At 46.6% G+C, this 18,970-nt stretch overlaps 1 protein-coding gene across 3 annotated transcripts in view; it reads right to left on the bottom strand.

Annotated features, from left to right (window-relative positions):
• Positions 1-7,108: 7,108 nt before the first annotated feature.
• The window catches only part of Snx10 (sorting nexin 10), a 61,621-nt gene continuing 49,759 nt past the window's right edge, over positions 7,109-18,970 (bottom strand). For all 3 annotated transcript variants that reach the window (XM_021632773.2, XM_060379998.1, XM_021632774.2), the window contains exons 4-7: positions 16,658-16,758; positions 16,231-16,329; positions 8,534-8,746; positions 7,109-8,086 (exon numbers count right to left, since the gene is read on the bottom strand). In XM_021632773.2, coding sequence (XP_021488448.1) covers positions 8,005-8,086; positions 8,534-8,746; positions 16,231-16,329; positions 16,658-16,758 — 495 coding nt within the window. In that variant the 3' untranslated portion in view covers positions 7,109-8,004. The remainder of the gene's footprint in view (positions 8,087-8,533; positions 8,747-16,230; positions 16,330-16,657; positions 16,759-18,970) is intronic.

Raw genomic sequence — 18,970 nt, forward strand, 5'->3', positions numbered from 1 at the left:
GGAAACAGATGCTCAGGTGGGTTCGTTTGCCCCCAGGATAGCTGGAGATACACACATCCAAGGAGGCTCTACCCAGGGTCTGAGGCCTGCTGCTGCCAGATGCGCCACAGGAGAGGGGCTTCGGGGCTGGCCCACGGGCCCCTGGCTGCTCTGGGAGTCCTCCACCGTGTGCTCTGCCCGCATCAGCTGCGGCGGGCTGGCGACGCGGGAGGAAGAAGGGATCCACGGTGAACCGCGGGCCCCATCTTCCTGCGGCTTCTGCCTGAAGACATGCGTGATCAGGTAACAAAGCAAGCGTACCAGTCCTGAGTGTTTTCAGAAAAACGCCCGGCGATGGGAAGGCGGGGCTACAGAAACAGGGCGCCCCACTTCCAGTGGGTGTGGTCAGAGCCTCAGGACCTCTCGTCCGGGTCATAAATCACTAATAGAAACGGGCCAAGTTCAGGGGCTTCGAGGAGGGCACGGGGGAGTCCTTTGCAAGAAGAGAGATCATACACACCTTAGAGGGACTCCACCTGCGCTGACCACTAGCTCTCACGTGGTCGGCGCCGCCATCTTGGATCTCCCCAGTAGTGTTCTCAAAGAAGCAAAATCAGAATGCTGGTTAAGTGACTGTCCCGGGCGCTCACTTTAAACTTACCCCCATACTCCCTGCCTCTCCAACAGAACCTTGGCTTGAAGGGAATTACTTATGAGACAGAATGCCGTGCTATCTAGACTGGCCTTGAACCCACTCTGTGGCTGAGGATGACTGGATTTCTGCCTCTATTTCCTGAGCATGGGGTTTACAAGGATGCACCGTGGTGACAGAATTGGAAAGGGTACTCTCTCACAGTTCCACCTGTCCCTTGCACCCTGGCCTCAAGCACACCAAGAGGGAATACAAGAGTTTCCGAATTGTTCTGAGAAGAAATCTGAAGTATATAGTTTCAAAGATGTTTAGATTCCCTTCTTCAAATCAGTTTAGGAAAGGGCTGTGCACCATCCCTTCCTGTTTGTGACACACAGATTCACAAGCTATAGCAACATGCAAAAGGCCATGAGAAGTCCTGTAAAGAGTTAAAGTTAAACTTTTCTTATTCCAGTGTGCCTGGAGCACAGCTGGCCATTAAAACCTCCATCCCTTTTATTTCAGGGAAACTTACTTGGGTCCCTCAGACCCAACACTCTAGGGAACATCTGTAGGGCACCCTGTGTGGAGATCCAGAGAGTTAGGAACTATGCTTGAGTACAATCCAGCAGCCAAGCCAGAATCTGGGCTTGTCAAGACTTCCGGGTCAACACTGTCTCTGGTTAACTAGGCCTCAGTCTGTCTGCTCCATAAACGGTATATCCGGAGAGTTGATAGCGTCACAGTTGTCAAATTACACACTCATTCCCCTTTGTTAAAAAAAAAAAAAGTACAAAGACATCCTTCTATGAAATCTGCTATCGTACATAAACTGCAAGCATGTTCACCCACACTATTAATAGCCCGTCAGGTTTGTGCCAGTTGCCCAAGCCTTGATATCAGTTGTTTATCTTCATTGCCAGCCCACTGAAATAATAATACGAATCACAACTGCTAGCGCTGTTCCCGCCCGGTGTGACGGGTAACGTTAATATATTGATGCCGAGTGTTTGTCATTGCGCTTTCATTTCAACGGAGCCAGAGATGAAGAAATCACTCCTTAACGAGGCCATCCCAAACAAATTTCTCACCCAGTACTTCATGGACAGATCAAATCCTATTAGCATTCACTAAAATTCTACGGCACTTGGTTGGAATCAAGACAACAAAACTAACAAAAATTCGGGGCAGGGCGGAGGGGGGAGGTTGGACTAGAAATTGGTTCCTTTTCCCCAAAGATTTATTAACCGTATTTATTCTATTAAAGCATAAGTTTGTTACAGTGGCAGGAATTTTTTAAGGTGACAATTACAAATAAACTTCAAGAGCAGTCAATATTCAACTCTGAGGAGCATTTATGAATCGTAACGCATTAGGAGAGGTCAAGGGGGCTCCTGGCCTAAAAAGTTAAGTATTCCATGTCTCTGCTCAAGATTTGTTTCCAAAGTCTTCCTTATCGGCAGAAGAAGGCAAATGATCCCAGCAAATGTTTTAAATGTGCAGCTTTGCTTATCTCCTGGTATTAATGATGCTTATGGCAGTTGTTGTATTAACCTTATCACACAGAATAGCAATAAGGGAGGCCTAATGTGCAAGAAAGGGGAAAAAAACATTCCGTCTAATCTCGGGGACCTTTTTCTAACCCTAGCAATTTTCTGACTGTCAAGCAGCGTTAAAAAAAGAAAAGAAAAGAAACAAAGAAAATGAAAGTTGGGCTTTTACTGAGTTGTTTTTAAAAATCACAAAGAAGCCCAGATGTTCTCAACGGGTGACTCACTCAACGTGATCCAGCTTGAACAGAACCCAGATTAGATTATCCACTGAACACACAACCCTGGTTTGGTGGGCTCTGCTAAGGAGTGCTGACCAGGAGGCAGGAAGGAAGTCTCCCTCAGGGTTCGGAATTGCTCATCTAAGGACAGGCACCACCAGACCCCCTGACTGCCCCGGAAAGTCCTTCTTGATGCGGTCCTGTCCACACAGAGCAGGTTCCAAGACTCCCTCTTTTAATTCCTCCTTAACTTTGACAACAAAAGAACCTTGACCCCAAGACTCTTCTCTCTTTTATCTCCGGGTACTTGAGAAACAACCCAACTTTAAGATTGAAATTAGTATTTTCTCTCAGTCCCGAGTGCTTGCACTCACCACACACAGCGGCAGGGTGAACTGGGCCCCTTCCACTTCCCATGCCAGGTAATTTTATTTTTCATTATCCCCCTAATGCAGAGCAGGGCCACTGATTACAAAAAAAGCAGTTTGACTCTAGCAATAGGTCTTCTTCAGTAATCTTCACTGTCATGGAAATTCCAGCGGCTACAAGAATAAGAGGCTCAATCCATATTTGCCAGCTCTAATATGAAATCTGTCAGAGCCCAAATTAATGAGTTCCAAATTCCTTACATCACGATAACAGGTTAAGACTGGTCAATTAATTACATAAATCCTTCCCGATTCATTGTGCGTTTGCAGCCCAGGCTGTGTCTTACATTACACCATGACACAAGGCCTTTTGGCTCCTGTTGTTCCGAAGAAAGGCCCCATTTAAGTGGAGGCTGCCTGCCACGGCAAAATGTTAAATGTCACACGTTAAATGTGCACTTTTCGGTAATTGCTTTTGTTAAAAAAAAAAAAAAATTAAAGTACAGAGCTCCTAACACAGCACCGTGCCTGAGGGCTGGGGCTCTGCTGAGCTCCAGCATGGGCAGGTACCTGTGTTCTGGATCCAACAATTCAGACTCTCCTGTTCCCGTGCTTTGCACCAAGAGGCCAGAAGGTTGTTTGTGAGAGTAAACCCAGTTCCCCTAAGATCGATAGAGGCAAAAATAGATGGTTTAAGATTCCCTCTCTGTTCTCTCTCTCCCCCCTCCCTCTCTCTCTCTTCCTCAAAGATTTAAGGTCTGACACCAGCTTCTCCTGTCAGGCACTCAGGGCACTATGAAACGTACAACCCACGGTGGACTAGTTAACTCGAAAAGGAAGGCACATTATACAAGTGTATACGGTACATGTGGAGTTGTCACCAGAGAGGATGCTCCTGATGGCCTTGCTATCTAGACTTGTACCTGATATGCACCTACAGAGGGTAGAATTGAGGATAAGGAGAGCCACAGAGTCGCCCAGTCCAAATGTTTTGATTGGTTAGAAACAAAAACAAAAGTCCAAACGAGCTTGGAGTCACAGCCAGAAAGACCACGACTCCTAGCGCCGTCTCCCCTTCGCCCCAGCGGCTTGCTTTGTGGCCGGATGCAGAGATACCGTTTCCTGAACCATCATCTCACCACAGGCTGGGGTCTGGCGAGCACAGGGCAGCAGATGATGCTAGCTCTGGGCAGAGCCTGCAGGGTACCAGCTGCTCCGTGCTGCCCGACAGCGACCCCGTCCGTCCACCCGTGGCCTTGCACCACCGGTCATCCTCAAGTGACCTGGCTCGGCAGCTTGGGGGACCTGTATCTCTCTCCACGCGAGACACACCAGCTTCACCCAGGACCCAGAAGCACGCGATTCTTGTCGAGAGGCAATCGTCACGCCACCGGGCACAACCGGATCAGACAAGAGAAGGACTTGAGTGTACTGGGTCCCGGCCTGGAAGGTTGCAGGCTCCTGGGGTGCGCGCACAGCCCAGCGTGGGGTCAGCTAAGGCTGGGGCGGACGGAGCCATGTGCACGCTCTGGGCGGGAGGCGTGTGAGGAACAAAGGCCCACGTGCCTCTCCCACCCGCTCCTGGCACGTGTGCGGAGGCTTTGTTTGGTCCTCACTGTCCGGATGCGGGATGCCGGCGGTGCCGGAGGCAGGTGGGCCGTGGCAAATCGCTCTCCACCCTCCCACTCCAAATGGCTTCTCCCCACCCCCCTCACCCGGTTCTGCAGAGCAGTTGCTATGGGTTACCAGGGCGGTTGCCATGGGTTACCGACCGAGAAAGCGGGAGCGTGCGTGGGATGGCGGGAGCGAGCGTGCGGGCTGCTGAGCCGAGGCCCACGGGGGTGGGGGCTGAACTCTAAAGAAGGCCCAGGTAAGAGACGCAAATCCACGCCGTCTGCCACGCAGAGCCTGCCTGCTTCGGCAGCGTCCCCACCGCCCCTTAGCCGAAGGCCGGATGGACTCCGCAGAAATGTTTGTGGCTTAGTTCTTGTCTCTCCCTCTTTTATTTTCTATCTTTCGAAAATAAGCCTTTGGCACTTCCAAGAAAAGGGGTCATAAACTACCAGGGTTTACGTAGCTAAAATAAATTAGTGTCCAATGCACTGTTCTCAACAAGGACCTAAAAGTTTCCAGCAAGAGGGAAATAATTGTTTGACTTAAAAGGGACAATGGTGACTCAGCTGTAAGATGCTTACAGCCAAGAACAAAGCCCCAAATCCGCTGTAAATGTATCAAAATCCAAAGGAATTTTTTCTTTACATGCTAATTTTTTAGCTTCATTTTATGAAAATGTCTGCATCTCTTGCGTTCACTTGCAAAGAAAACTATCATGCCGTCAATGAATGTCAGTTGCCACAACTAAGTTCAGACATTTTATATTTGAAAATGTGCTCATAGCAAATTAAATTATTTTCTTCCAAAACAAAACTGTATTGAAATAAATATTTCCTCTGTGGAAAAGATGCTACATTGTATTTATTCATCGGGTACTAGCTAACCAATTTAAATATTAAGGGGAAGACAATTCAGAAACAGAATAAGCCTTCCTAATTTTTTTGCACTTAAAAAAAAAATTAGGCCTTTCATGGAAAAAAGGCTCGGTCCTGAAAACTTTACTGTACACACTCAACTTATTGATGAATCCTTAAATCACAAACACAAAAAGGCTGATTTCAAAACAACACCCAGCTACCACTGTTGGATGTAACATGGCTAGGCTAAACAGATTTAATTCTTTATGCCATGTAAGAAACTTTATGCTTATACTTCCCTATGTTGAAAATAATGCAAATGACTTGTTTGTGTTAAACTGTTAAACAACATTTGAGGTGGACCTGCAGGGCTCTGGCAGGATACTTCGTATTTTAAGGAATGACAAGTGATTAAGGACAAACATTTGTGGTTTCCCCTAGTGGTTTTTTCAACTGAAAGTTTTAACTAGAATTTAAATCTCTTTTTAGCAAATGAGACTTTAAAGTCTTAAGTAACAGGTTGTCGGCTTTCACTGTCAACGCCTTCAGCTACCTATAAAGCCAGCTTTAAAACGAAAGACACAGGATTGTAATCGTCCAGGTGTACGGGTCTACCCTGGCACAGGATTCTAGAAAAACAGGGTTTGGCTGAATGTCAATCACAAGGCATCCAGAATTAGGATTCCTAAAGCTTAATTCACATTAAAAATAGCACCAAGTGTCCATGTAGTTACATGTGTAGTTTACCTGTTTTCCTACAGACATGAAAATGTAAAACAAAGCAAGTGACCCAAAGTGAGGTTCATCTAAGTATCTCGGCCCCAGTATGAAGCAGCAAGTTCTCAGATGCTGTAACAGTTCAAGCTGAGCAAATCCAACTGCAGCGAGCAGCAAACCAAGTCTTATCAAAGCCCTTCAATAAGACATCGCCAGTAATTGAAAATACACTGAACTTACAGCTAAGTCAGAAGAGATACATTATCTCATGTAAAATAAGTGATCCAACAAAGGGTTTTTTTTTTCATGTTTAATGTGAAAACAATGACCTTGTAAAGTTCACAGAGCAAATATTAAGCATCACTTAATATTAACTTTGATGCCTACATAATGTCATCAAGAAACAATATGATAAACCGGTGGCACATGTATGCTTTTCAGAAATGCTAAAAAACACAAATGTTGTGAATTCATATGCTACTGAGGAGTGGGAACTGCTCTAAAACTTTACATATATACAGCAAGATAAGCAGCTGCTGAATGGTTTTCTTCCTGCAGTAAAATAATGACTATCAGAAAACAGGGTAACAAGATATATGATACAAAATCAAAATATTTACAGAAGTTTACTGTTCAGACAGAACTATAAAACAAACAAACAAAAAAAACGAAGAACTCATTCTTCTTCCAAATTAAATTTTGTTTGTTTTCACCAGTTCTCTGAAACAAGCATTTCAAAAGACAATTCAATAACTTTTCACTAATACAGTAACTCTTAAACACCCAAGTAAAATGGCTGCTTTTTGCAGCAGCTTTTGCACCCGGTGAGAGTAGGAGCCATTCACTGAAAGCAACAAGTTATCCTACTTCAGTGAAAATACCTTCTGTTAGCTCCCAGAGATGAACAAGCTCCATCCTGACTGGAGAGGACTTAGCTAATTATCCCAGGAAAATGCCGCCTCATCTGCAACTAAAGTTCATAGTGGACCCAAAACATCGTATCTTTGAGCCAGTTAAAAAAAAAAAAAAAAAAAGCTATTTTATTCAAATTAACAATCTTCAGGTAGATACCTAAAAAGAAAAGGCTTCTAAACCATGACCATGAGCTCTGACATTAGCCACCTGATTTCCACTCCAAAATTACTGAAATTTTTATGTGTAAAATTCACTCTTGTTAAAAATAAAAAATTAAAAAAAATCTCTAACTTAAAAATAGTGAGGAGCCACGGTGAACAAAAGTTACCTGTTGATTTTTTTTATGCACGTTTTTTTAAAATGTCAGAAGATAAGTCATAAGCTGTGACTGTAATTACACCATAGTAGATGAATGAATGACTTGTTGCCCGAAAGCACATTTAAGCTGATTTGGGACAGTGAGGATGTGTTTCTAAAGCTACATGTGGCAAACTTCAGCGGAATTACGAACACTTCTTCTGGTTCTCCCCCGCCCCCCCCCCCCCCGAGATGTAAACATAATTTTAGTACGTCTCTATTTATAAGACACATTTCCCATTTACCTGTGATATACTGGAAAGCTTAAATACTCTTAAATATTTCAATCAAATACCTAAAAGCAAAGTATTTTCCAGAGTAGGGAAAGTCTCCGCAAATCCAGAGCCGCGGGTCAAAGGGCCAGGCTCCCGGGCCGTGACTGTACCCTGGCTCCAGCCACACACTGCCTTTACAGTAACTTCCTCATTGATACGGAAATAATGCTCTGTCCGGGTTTTGAATGCTACCGGTACACCTAGCTATTTAAAATTCAGTTAAGAGCAACTGGACGGATATATATATCTCCTATAACTCATTTCACTTGGGAGCAGGATCATATTTACAAGTATTATATGGCAATAAAGGGTTGTATAGCATTCACAGATCTTATAGCTTCATACAGAAGCTTGGCTACAATTAAACAACATAAAAATACTAGCACTAATAACCCACCACTTTAAGAATTTAACTACCTACGATAGTGACAGTGGCGTTAGGTAAGAATCTATTGTGAGCAAGCATTCTTTCCCGGCTGGGCACAATTTTGTTCTAATGTGGTAGCCCTAGAATTCCTTCTCAGGACTCCTGCAGAGCTGGGCTCATTTTACATCCATGTGAACTGCTGTCATCACTACTGTGTCCAAGCCCAGAGGATGAACTGGAAAAGAAGAGAGGGGGAAAATAATAAAAAGAGGAAATTGGTTTTCACAACACACTCAAAGCCTGAGTAACAGAGGAGAACTTTAATTATCTCCAGTCACAAAGAGAGACAGGAAATTTGGACTTTTAATTAGCCATTTGGAGTGCAGTTGGATATTTTTTTAGCTAGATAATTTAAACGCGAATAATTCAAGTCTGACTAAATGAAAGTCACATAATCAGAATGCAGATAATTGAATTTCTGCTGCATTCATTAATTCAGTGTGGAGGTGTGTGTGAAGACCACTCTGATGGGCTGTCACAGCTCAATAAAATCTCAGTCAATTAATTTTTTCATTATCTTAGTATTACATCAACAAAAAGCAAAATGTGCATGTCTCTCTATGTGCACGCACACAGACACTATGTGTTATATAAATATGCCCGTTAAAGCACAAAGAAATACCTTTCTGAATCATAGTCTACATCGTTGTCTTTTTTCCCTTCTTTGTCTTCTTCCGGGAACCGTCTATTCATCAAGGCAAACTTGTGAATTGCTTCTTCCACCGAATACTTGGTCTGCCCAGAAACACACGCTTCAATGTCCTCGGAGTTCAGATGGCTCTGCAGGAAGAGGTGGAGGCTGCTGTCGGAAAGCAACAGTGCGTTCTGCAGGACTCTGTGCCAAAATTTAAAAAAAAAAAAAAAAAATGAAAAGGAAAAGAAAGAAAATAACTGATGAGCAGGCACGGGCAGAGGTCGGGTAGAAGACAGGAAACCCTTACAGCTGCCCTGCTGATCTCTCCGCCAGGAGAACTTTGCCCGCTGCTAGGCTCTACCCACTCACGGGATGAAAGCATAATGCTAACTTTTATTCAATTATTTGGACTCTTAGGTGAGTAAAAACATGAGGCTAATGGTTAAGATCATTTGCTGAAAGAATAACTTGAAGGACATTTCTTCAATTTAACCATCTGTTAAGACCATGTGGATTAATTATGGGAATATTCTGCTTATACGGTGATAGAAATTTATTCTACTTTTAAAAATTTATGGCCAACAGCATGTCAGAGCAGCAGTCTTTATTGGGTAAGCTGTCACAAACATCAAAACTCTCAACCACAGTTCAAATTACATGGAAAGTCCAATGGTCTGCTCAGCACACTGTACACTTTAGAACTTTGCTGGTGCCACGCGTACCTAGATACCTGTTGACAGGAGCTGACTGGAAACGTCTGCAAAATCTTCAGCAGCAACGCATATCTATGTTGCCAACACAAGCAACCAAGTAAACCTGACCCCAAGCCATTTTCCCAAGTAAGAGAATTTGGTGCTAAGGACACACTATTCATCCGACAGGACAGACTGAAGTGTGTTATAAAGACAGCACAAATTTCAGCGGAAGCGTCAGAACCAGATGAAGGGTTAAAAACAGACTCCACAGAAGGAATCTCACACGGTCAACCGTGTGCATGTTTTTCTGGAGTGTCATAGAACAGGAAATCAGTATCACCTCACACTTAAATAAAAACTCACGTCCACCCTTTTAGCAAATATTTTTGATAGTTGATATTTAAGTCCTTATTAACAGCTCAATGGTGCTATTACAGGATATCCCGGGGCCAGAACGTAGGCAGTAAAAGGAAGACACTACAACAACCCATGAGCCATTTTGTCTAACATGGGATTTTCTCATGTGGAGAATATGAAAACGAGATCATACATTTCAGATCAAACAAACCTTGCTTTATACCTTACATGCTTAAACAAGCAACAAGAAAAGAAATTCTCTTCTGGCCATTAATGCCAATTCGGTTAAGTACCAAGGGCACCACCACACCATCATACCCTCTTCTTCCAAATAGCACAGCTGTTTCTTGAAGGCAGATGCCGACGAACACGCCAAGTCCCCTTTGCTTCAACAGACTTTTAATCGGAGCTCGAAGGGAAAGGGGCTCTTTAGTAAGAGCAGAAGCAAGACTATCGTGCTTTGCAAAGAGCAAATCACAAGCAAAGGCTCTAAGCGCCTCAGCTCTGCATGTCCTCTGCCCTGGTCCTCCCAGAAGACGGCCACGCTGCACAATAAAGGCTCATTTGCCACGAAGTAAAAGCCTTGGACTGCTCTACAATCTATCTCCCTCATTTACAAATGCTTCCCACTCGTGTCCTTAATAGTTCAAATCAGGAGAGAGTTTTATGACACCAAGGCCCTGAGAAGAGCTCAGACCCTCTGTGAAGCCCAAGCCCAGTGTTCCCTGTGGCCTCCTGTTGGTAGCCACCAGCCAGCAGACATGTGGCTGTTCATAGGATTGTACAGACGGCTCTGTTTCTGCTGGAAATGTGTTTTATTTTCTCTATAAAATAATGGGTGATCTTTAAAATTGATTTTAGATGGTTTGAGGCATTACAGCACAGAAGTAATGTGCACTAATGGCAACGATATTGGACACAAATTCATTTTAGCTTTATTTCACGTCTGAAGCAATTCTGCTGAGCCCTGAACTGCTCACGTGCTGTTATTAACTGGCTGGGTACCTAACACATGGGTACCGCAAACAAAAGTGATCAGAGTCCAGGCTGATGGAGACCTCAAGGCTACTGTCCCTTTTCTTCTGCTATAATTCAATTTCCAATTTGACTGTGCACTGGGCGCCTTGGTTCCCAGTTTTCTGCTGAATACTGCCACCTGGAGGACACAGGGTAAAAAGCGAGAGAACAGGCCTCCAGGTTCAACAGGAGGAGGCCGGTAAAGCGGGGTTGGGAGATAACGCTCATTCACAAGGTGGGGGGGATGGACCAGCATGCATGCTGAGCAGGGGTTTTTTTTGTTGTTGTTTTGTTTTGCTTTAATTTTATTTTTTGTGTCTTGATAGCCAATCTTACAGCTGCCAGGTCTGCTCAGGTATGAATTTGAAAGAAACAAAGAAAAAAACTACTTAAAGGTCTATTCATATTTTCATTTTGTGGTCAGATATCTTAGGAGTCCGGAGTGGTGGAACTCCCCTACAGTCCCAGCCCTTAGGAAGCTGAGGCAGGAAAATCAGGAGTTCCGGGCTAGCCAGAACACCACTGTGAGACCATCTCAAATAATACCAATAATAGCAATAATAACAGTATTAAAAATAATATGTTAAATCTTTTTAACTTTAAGAAATGGAACCTTTGGAAGGAATGGAGGGCATCAGTGCCCCCCCCCCGGGACATTTGTGTTCTTACCTATCACAGGTGCCTACCACCATCTTGCCAAAATCCTTTGCTTTCTTTGGTCATATTTGTGCCACATTTTCCACCAACAAATCAATCTGATTATAGAAAAGAATCAACTTCAAGCTTACTACAGAGAGTAATCTGTAAAACAATAAACTGTAATTGTTAGAAGCCTCCATAAAAATAAATGTATAGGGTAGGAGGCGCTTGGGAGGCAGAGGCAGGCAGAGCTCTGAGTTCAAGGCCAGCCTGGTCTACAGAGTGCATTTTAGGACAACCAAACCCACATACTGAGACCAGCTCAAAAGAAAAAAGAAAAAATTAAATAAATAAATTATTAAATGCATATTATTTTCAAGCCTTTACAGCAGGAGTTTCACATACCAGCCTACAGAATTTTAAAGAAATTTTAAAAAGCGTATTTACAATGCAAGTCAGAAGTTGCTCCCAGCCCCACAGTAACTATGCTAGACAAAGCAAGGCCTGCTTTTCCTCCAAACTGGACACAGTGACGTCCGGTTTCCCCTAACGGTATCTTATTAAGCGTGTTGTATCGTGGTTCAGTGGAAGACCAATAAAGCACACAAAACCATTTAATTCTACCAATGCCCTGGCTCTACGGAAGCGCCCGTATAATGACAACCCCCCGCCCTGCCGCCCACATCTGGGTGGCGTGGCTTGAGGTTGGAAAGTTACCTCAGCCTATTCACTTCTTACCAAGAGAGAAATAAGTTCAACCTACGAATTTTCATTGAAAAATATTCATAATCTATGCTGTAGTGCCCTCTATTGAACAGAAAGATTTATGAAAGAGTTGTGTGTATCATGTGTTTGTGTGTATCGTGTTTGTGTGTGTGTGTGTGTGTGTGTGTATCTGTGTGCATGCCTGTGTGTACGTGCCTTCTGTTCAAAACACTAAACTTTCCCACCATCGTCAGGTGTGGCGGTGCACACCCAGCATCTGAAAAGCAGAGGCAAGAAGATGAGAAGTTTGGGGTCACCTTATACTGGTAGTTCAGGGTCAACCCGGGCTGTCCCAAAACAACAAAGAGAAGTGGATAAAAAAATCACGCAAAAGCACAGCGGAAGGCCTGTCTGCGGGTGTGTATGCTATTGCGGAGATGGCTCCCGTTGGTAGCGATTAAACCGAAGACGTCAGGAGCGGTTTCTAGCACAGCTGGAGACGTGCCCTAACCTGTAGCTTCATGTCTCTGTTGCTATTATAAGAGCTTACAATTTAGAATCAGGAGAAAGACTGCACGGAGAACACAGCAGTCACAAGGGAAGAGGAGTACTGGAAAAGCCCACGGTCACAGAGGCCAGTTCAGCAGGCGGCCACCGCTTGGCTGATCACAAACAGCCATCCCCGGAACACGGGACCTCCGCCGCCCTCCAGTCTGTACAGCTGAGACGCCTCCCGCCTGCCGAGACCGGAAGGGACAGCGACAAGGCACCCACCATGTCAAGCGTGGGCGAGACCAACACATGATCTTCCAGCCAGTCAGAGAAGCAAGCCTCCAATTCCTCCGCGAGGGGAATTGGAATATGCCTGAATATGCATTGTGCCCTTATTAAGTACATATTATTACACAGATGACCTTAAAATGAAATTTTCATTTTACATTATGCACACGTACATATGCAGAGACATTCCGCTTTGATGGAATTTTTAACAACCTCAAAATTTACATTAAAAATGAAAAAAAAAATTAGATACACGCTTACAGCCCCGTAAACCAGGGCGTGTCTCATTTTAACGCTATCAATCCCAGGCCTCCCACCCAGCGAGGGACCGGCCTCGGATGGATGGCCCAGTGGTGCCTCCGAGGATGCCAAGGTGAGGCCGGGCAAAGGGCTGCCCCAGGTGGCTCAGGGCTGAAGGCAGGAGGGACGCCGGGAGGTGGGAGAGGCATGGGTGGTTTCCACGCATGCCCAACCCAGAATAAACAGGAGAGCTGTGCCGGGGAATGGGCACAGAAAGGAGGGCTCAGGCCCTGGGCCCAGCCCAAAGCCAACTCCATGGCTCGGTGGGGGTGCGAGCGGGACACGGCGCGAAGCTCGGAGACCGGAAGACGTCCTGCGGAAGTCTGTTGCCGCCTCCCCGCCGCCAGGCTTGGCTACAAACACCTCTACCCACCCTTATTTTTCCTTTTAACTTTTAAATTAGTGCTCTTCGGTTTATTCTGTGAGTTGGCAGAGACTGACGCTCGCGGGCCGCAGTGGAGGGAACGCTATCAGGGGAAAGCGGTCTGCTCCGTGACCCTCGGATGAAAATCAATAGCCAGGGTTTTTCTCAGTTTAAGGCTTGCTTATTTTTACTGTTTGTGTATGAGTGTTTGGTCTGTATACAGGTATGTGCGCCACGTGTATGCCTGGGGCCCAGGGAGGCTGGGCCTGGGCTTTGAGCCCCTTGGAACTAGGGTTTCAGAGGTCGTGAGCCACCATATAGGTGCTGGGAACTGAACCGGGACCTCTGGAAGATCAGTACATGCCCTGACTACCGAACCATCCCTCCAGCTCCCAGATCAAATTTTAACTAGTTCAGACACAGCACCAAGAGCTCCCAGTGAGACGGGACGCTTCTAGAGAGTAACAGCTTAGAAGCTCTCTGCTCAGTCCTGTCCTAGGTCTGTGCCCATGGCCCTGGCACACAGTGGTGGGGTGACGGCTCGGCACACGCAGATCCTTTCCAAGCAGGTAACTATCTGACCCACACAACGACCAGCGAGCAAGGACACCAGGGCACTGGCTGCACCCCTCCACTCCACAGACAACCAAAGGAATTAAAGGCCTCCAAGGACTCCGAGTTCCATAGCTCGGGAAATACCAAGAGCCAGGACTGATGGGAGATTAGACCCAAGTTCTTTGAGCTCTCTCGGGAGGATGCTCTTCCCTCTGACTTACGTGTCTAACAATGAACGCAGAGCCAAAGGGTACCCAACACCTCTGCAGACGTTGGCACACTAACGGTGGGAGCACCAGTGATTAAAAACAGTGCAGGAGCAGAGCCAGCACGGAGGCACACACCTGTGATCCCAGCCATCTGGGCAGGTGACCAGGAGTTCAGGGTCAGACTCAAGTACATGGTGGGTTTGAGGCCACTCTAGAGAGCCTGAGAGCCCATCTCAAAAGACCAGCTAGAGCGGCATGATCAGTGCCCTGCATTTACCTAAATCAACACAGGTGCTTGCTGTCCCCGAACCTGCAACCGCCCAGGGGCTCCCCGCTGCTAGCCAGGCTGTGGCATTCATCTGCTCCTGCCCAAACCTCCCAGGTGGTGGCCAGGCTGAGGCTTCCCTGGGGATAGCATCTGGACTGGAGACTGCTCTGAAGACATGAGCTAGATCCTAAGGAAAAAGCCATCAGCCACCTGTGCGCCTCAGAGACGGTAATCAACAGAGCAGCAGGGAAAAATCAGAAAAGTCCTGACCGGCTCTTTGCTGTGACACACTCGTGACACCACAGAGGACATTGCTAAGATGTTTTCAGAGGACGCAGCTCAACAAATGGCTATACCCCATACAGCCATTTACATACGTATATATGTGTGTATGTGTGTACACCCCATATACCCCACAAATGGGGTTCCCCTGAGTTCTTCATAGCGATGTCCCTAGTGTCTGTCTTCCCCTGCCTTCACTCAGTACACAAGCTTCCAGGTTTCTGCATGTCCCTGTGACCTCTTTGAAGGAAAGGCACCGTGTTGATCTGACAGAAATAAATATTAATATTCGTGTGCATACTTAATACCCAGGCCCTTCATAAGCGAGCCATATGGGGGAAAAGCAGCATATTATTTCAGACCAGCTCGACGTCCTACCTAGTGAACTCAAACAGATCATTTCAGATCCCAAAGCCACTGGAAGAATGGACACTAGGGGCCCTGCCTCTAACTGGTACCCACCTGACTCCGCCGACTCCCTTGTCTAGAATATGGGAAAGGAAGCTCACGGCTATTACAGCCCCAAGCTATAACAGCACTAAAATAGTAGTAATGCTCAGCACTCGGAAATTAGGTTGGCAGACACCGCTGTGCCTTCCACTCTTTAGCCTACTTAACTGTCTCAGTCCTCACTGTCCCCGTTTTATAGACGGCACAACAAAGGCACAGAAAAAGGAAAAGATTTGCCTGACTCCCAGCTAGTAAAGTGGCAGAACCAGAACTTGAAGCCCAGAAGCCTAGCATCGGAATCTGTGTGCGGGCCAGTGCGGAACAGCCCTCCTCTCCCGGCCTTCCAGAGAGCCAGTGAGACAAAGGGGGTCCTAGTGGTGTGGACTCAGGCAGCTCTTGGGGAACTGTGGCCCATCACAGAAGCCTACAGAGACTACTCAGACGACAGGCACTTGACGAAGGACCCCCCGCGAGGAAGAACGAAGCCCTTCAGCCAGAGAAGAGCCTTCAAGGCCCTGATACACACGATCCTGGCTGGGCAGTACTTAATGCTGTAACTGAAGCCAGTTCAAGACAAGTGCTTCCTGCAAATAATAAGGCACACTTACTTCCTGGAAAATATTACCCCTGTCAGCCAGACTCCCGAGTAACTTGTTTCTGCTTTACTTTTGTTGCTATTTGCACTGGGTTGGTTGTCGTTACTGTTATTTGGGGGTATTTGTTTGTTGCATTTGTTTGACAAAGACTGGCCTGGGCCCGGCATTCACTGCAAAGCCTCAAATTCACAGAAGTCCTCCTGCCACCGCAACCTCATGAGTTCTTCCATTAAAAGTGTGAGCTGCCACCGTATTTCCTTCACTCTTGAGAGCCCCTGTGTTGATTCTCCGATCCAGTCATCCATTGTTTCCAGAATGCTCTGTTCACATCTGTACCATTAAATATCAACCACAAGATGGCGCCCGAATACAGGATATGAATGCACGTGGTCCTCAGCCTCAGAGATGCAGCTCCAACCCAGGCTCCCTCTCCCCACATCCCCAGCCCGGGTACAGACCCTTACTCACTTTCTGAGGAAATCTTCCAAGCCCTGGCGGCGCTGGTCGACATGCTGGCGGTTGTTCATGTTGAAAAACAGGTTTTTAGACGGAAGCTCTGGCACTTGTCTGATGAGAAAGAAAAAAGTCAATCACCGAATCAAGGTGCACGGTAATGACCTTCACACAGCTATCACCTAACTGTTGAAGCAGAACGGTGACAAAGGAAAATCTGTCCTTAAACACTTCTGGGGCCGTTCACGACCGGCACCCATAAAAGGTGGATTTTAAATTCAGATGTAGTGGGCACAGAACTGACTAGAGGAAGCAAGCCTATACCCTGTTCTTAACTCGTGCACCTTTTTTTTTCTTTTAACTGGTGCACCTTAATACCATCAACTTCCAGTTCCAGACTGTCACGACGGGCTCTCGGTAATTTAAACTACGAATCACTTACACCAGCAACGCGTTGCTTTGGAGCCTCTGCCTCAGCCACACGAATTCTCGGTACCTTCTTCGTACACAAGACGTTTTCATCGTAAAACACATGCTGTTGGTCTGCACAGAAAGAGAAGAGCATGGGCCTCACCCAAGGGAAGCAGCGCCTTCTTTTATGTCCATAACTCATAAGGCGACCCCCCCTCCCTCTATAGGTAGGATGAAAACATGAAACGAGCGGTTCCGTTTATGTGGGCACGGCAAAACCTTACCTGTAACTCGTCGGTCTCAGCCCTTCATGAAGAAGCCACAGGGACATGAATGAGCAGTGTCAGCCCTGGGCCAGCATGGCCAAACCCTGACCACAGTCCTGAAGGGGGCCTGTGCTCTCCCGACTACAAGCATTGTTCCAAAGGTGGGTCATTAAGAAATAAATTCTGGGGGGCACAGTAGCCCACAGCATCACCTCAGACTCAGGCTGCTCAAAACCAGCCTAGGCTACACAGTGAGACCCTAACTACACACACACACACACACACACACACACACACACACACCCTAAAATGTAAAATGCTTAGGGGCAGCCACTGCGTTTTCAACACCACCCCAAAGCTTTTGCGGCCCAGAGCTGACTCGCCACAGCCCTCCCCAAGGCATTGCAGATGTGGGCATCTCAAGCTGGGTGTCACCAGTCCCTGGGAATCCTGAAGTCGCTGCTCACCTAGACATTTTCTCAGCCCACTAGACAATGACAGGAGGAAGGCGGCCTGGGTCAGGGACACGGGTGGGGTTCGGCGGCATCCCCCGTGACGGGCAGACATAGACGGCAACCCCTGGTTCTCCCCCAGGAAAATGACGTCAGCTCTAGTTGCCCCGAGCTGGGGGAACAGGGCGGATATGAAGATGGACAGAAAGCACCTGGCGAGCGTGGTCAAGACTATTCGTTACCAGCTGTGTGTCTCCCTGCAGCAGCCCTGAGACGGTCTTGGGGGAAAACAGGCCCAGAGTCCCCAGCCGAGCCTAAGCCACAGTGTCACTCCCGTGGGTAAAACGCACAGCTGACAAACATCTGCATCTGGCCACCTCAGCTGAGTGAGCTGGCTCACACCTATAACCTAAGGACTCGGGAGGCTGGGGCAGGAGGAGTGCCACCTGTCTGGGGCCAGTCTGGGCTACAGAGGAAGATCCTGTCTAAACTCTCAACCACCCCTACAAACAAACAAACACACAAAAACCTCTATGCATTTTAAATGAACATCTACTTCGTAATCATTACATTCCTAAATGAAAAGTTAACTTTTGCTACTAAGATTCATATTATTTCAAAAAACCTATCCTGCCAATGAAGTTCAGCCATTTTCTTGGAAATCTGAAGGACTGTGTGCAATAGTTCATAAGCAGTCCCCACGAAACACAGGGCAACATTCCCGGATGCGGAGAGGTGAAGACTCACCTGCCAAGGCCAGGGCACAACATGCAGCCACTCACGCTGCTACCAAAACAGAACCTACAGGAGCCACCAACTTCAAAGCTGCGGTACAACTTCAAAGCACGCCACTGCTGACTCCAGTGCACCCCTTGGGGACGGAGGCAGGCTCGGTCACAGTGGAGTTAGGGCCCTAACAAGGCCCAAGCAGGCATCCTCCTGGCACTGCCTCCTCAGAGAGTACCAGGACACCGCAGGGCCTCACTGCCTGTGCAGGCTGGAACCATTTAAACCCACTTTCCCGGAGGCTCACGATCACCACGGGCGTTGGTAACAAAAATCCACCTGATACTGAAACCAGCATAAAGTCCATTTGTGAGTCCTTCAACCACAGGGTGGGGTGAGGAGAAGATACTCGGGGGACCAGCCAGCTCCGACATCTGCTGGTTTATAACCCCAAATACATACGGGCATTCCACACTCACCCCGTACCACTGCCCATGAGGTTCATCTGAACAGATTCCCAGCTGAGGCCCTCAGAGCCAGCTAACGGAGGCTCGCCAAAAGCCTCATTCTTTCACCCACTTTGAACTGTATGCCACAGGAGCAGGTCTACACTAGAGCAGGCTCAGTTCCTCATGCCTGTCTCTGCCTCCACCAAGTCACAATTTACTCATCGACATCTGACTGTTACTTCAGAGAAACACCACCAAAACGTTATGGCTCATGAGACCAAGTGGATTTCAGAATTCCTATCATGCGATTTATTAGCACAGAATAATCTATATTTCATCATCTCCTGAAAATAAGCAAAAGTCATGATGCCCTCAAGTACATGATGAGGGCTCACCAACATTCTGAGACAGTTAAAGGGCAATTAAATAATTTCATTTTGTTTCAAATGTT

Source organism: Meriones unguiculatus, chromosome 3 (assembly GCF_030254825.1).
Source record: "Meriones unguiculatus strain TT.TT164.6M chromosome 3, Bangor_MerUng_6.1, whole genome shotgun sequence".
NCBI lineage: Eukaryota > Metazoa > Chordata > Mammalia > Rodentia > Muridae > Meriones > Meriones unguiculatus.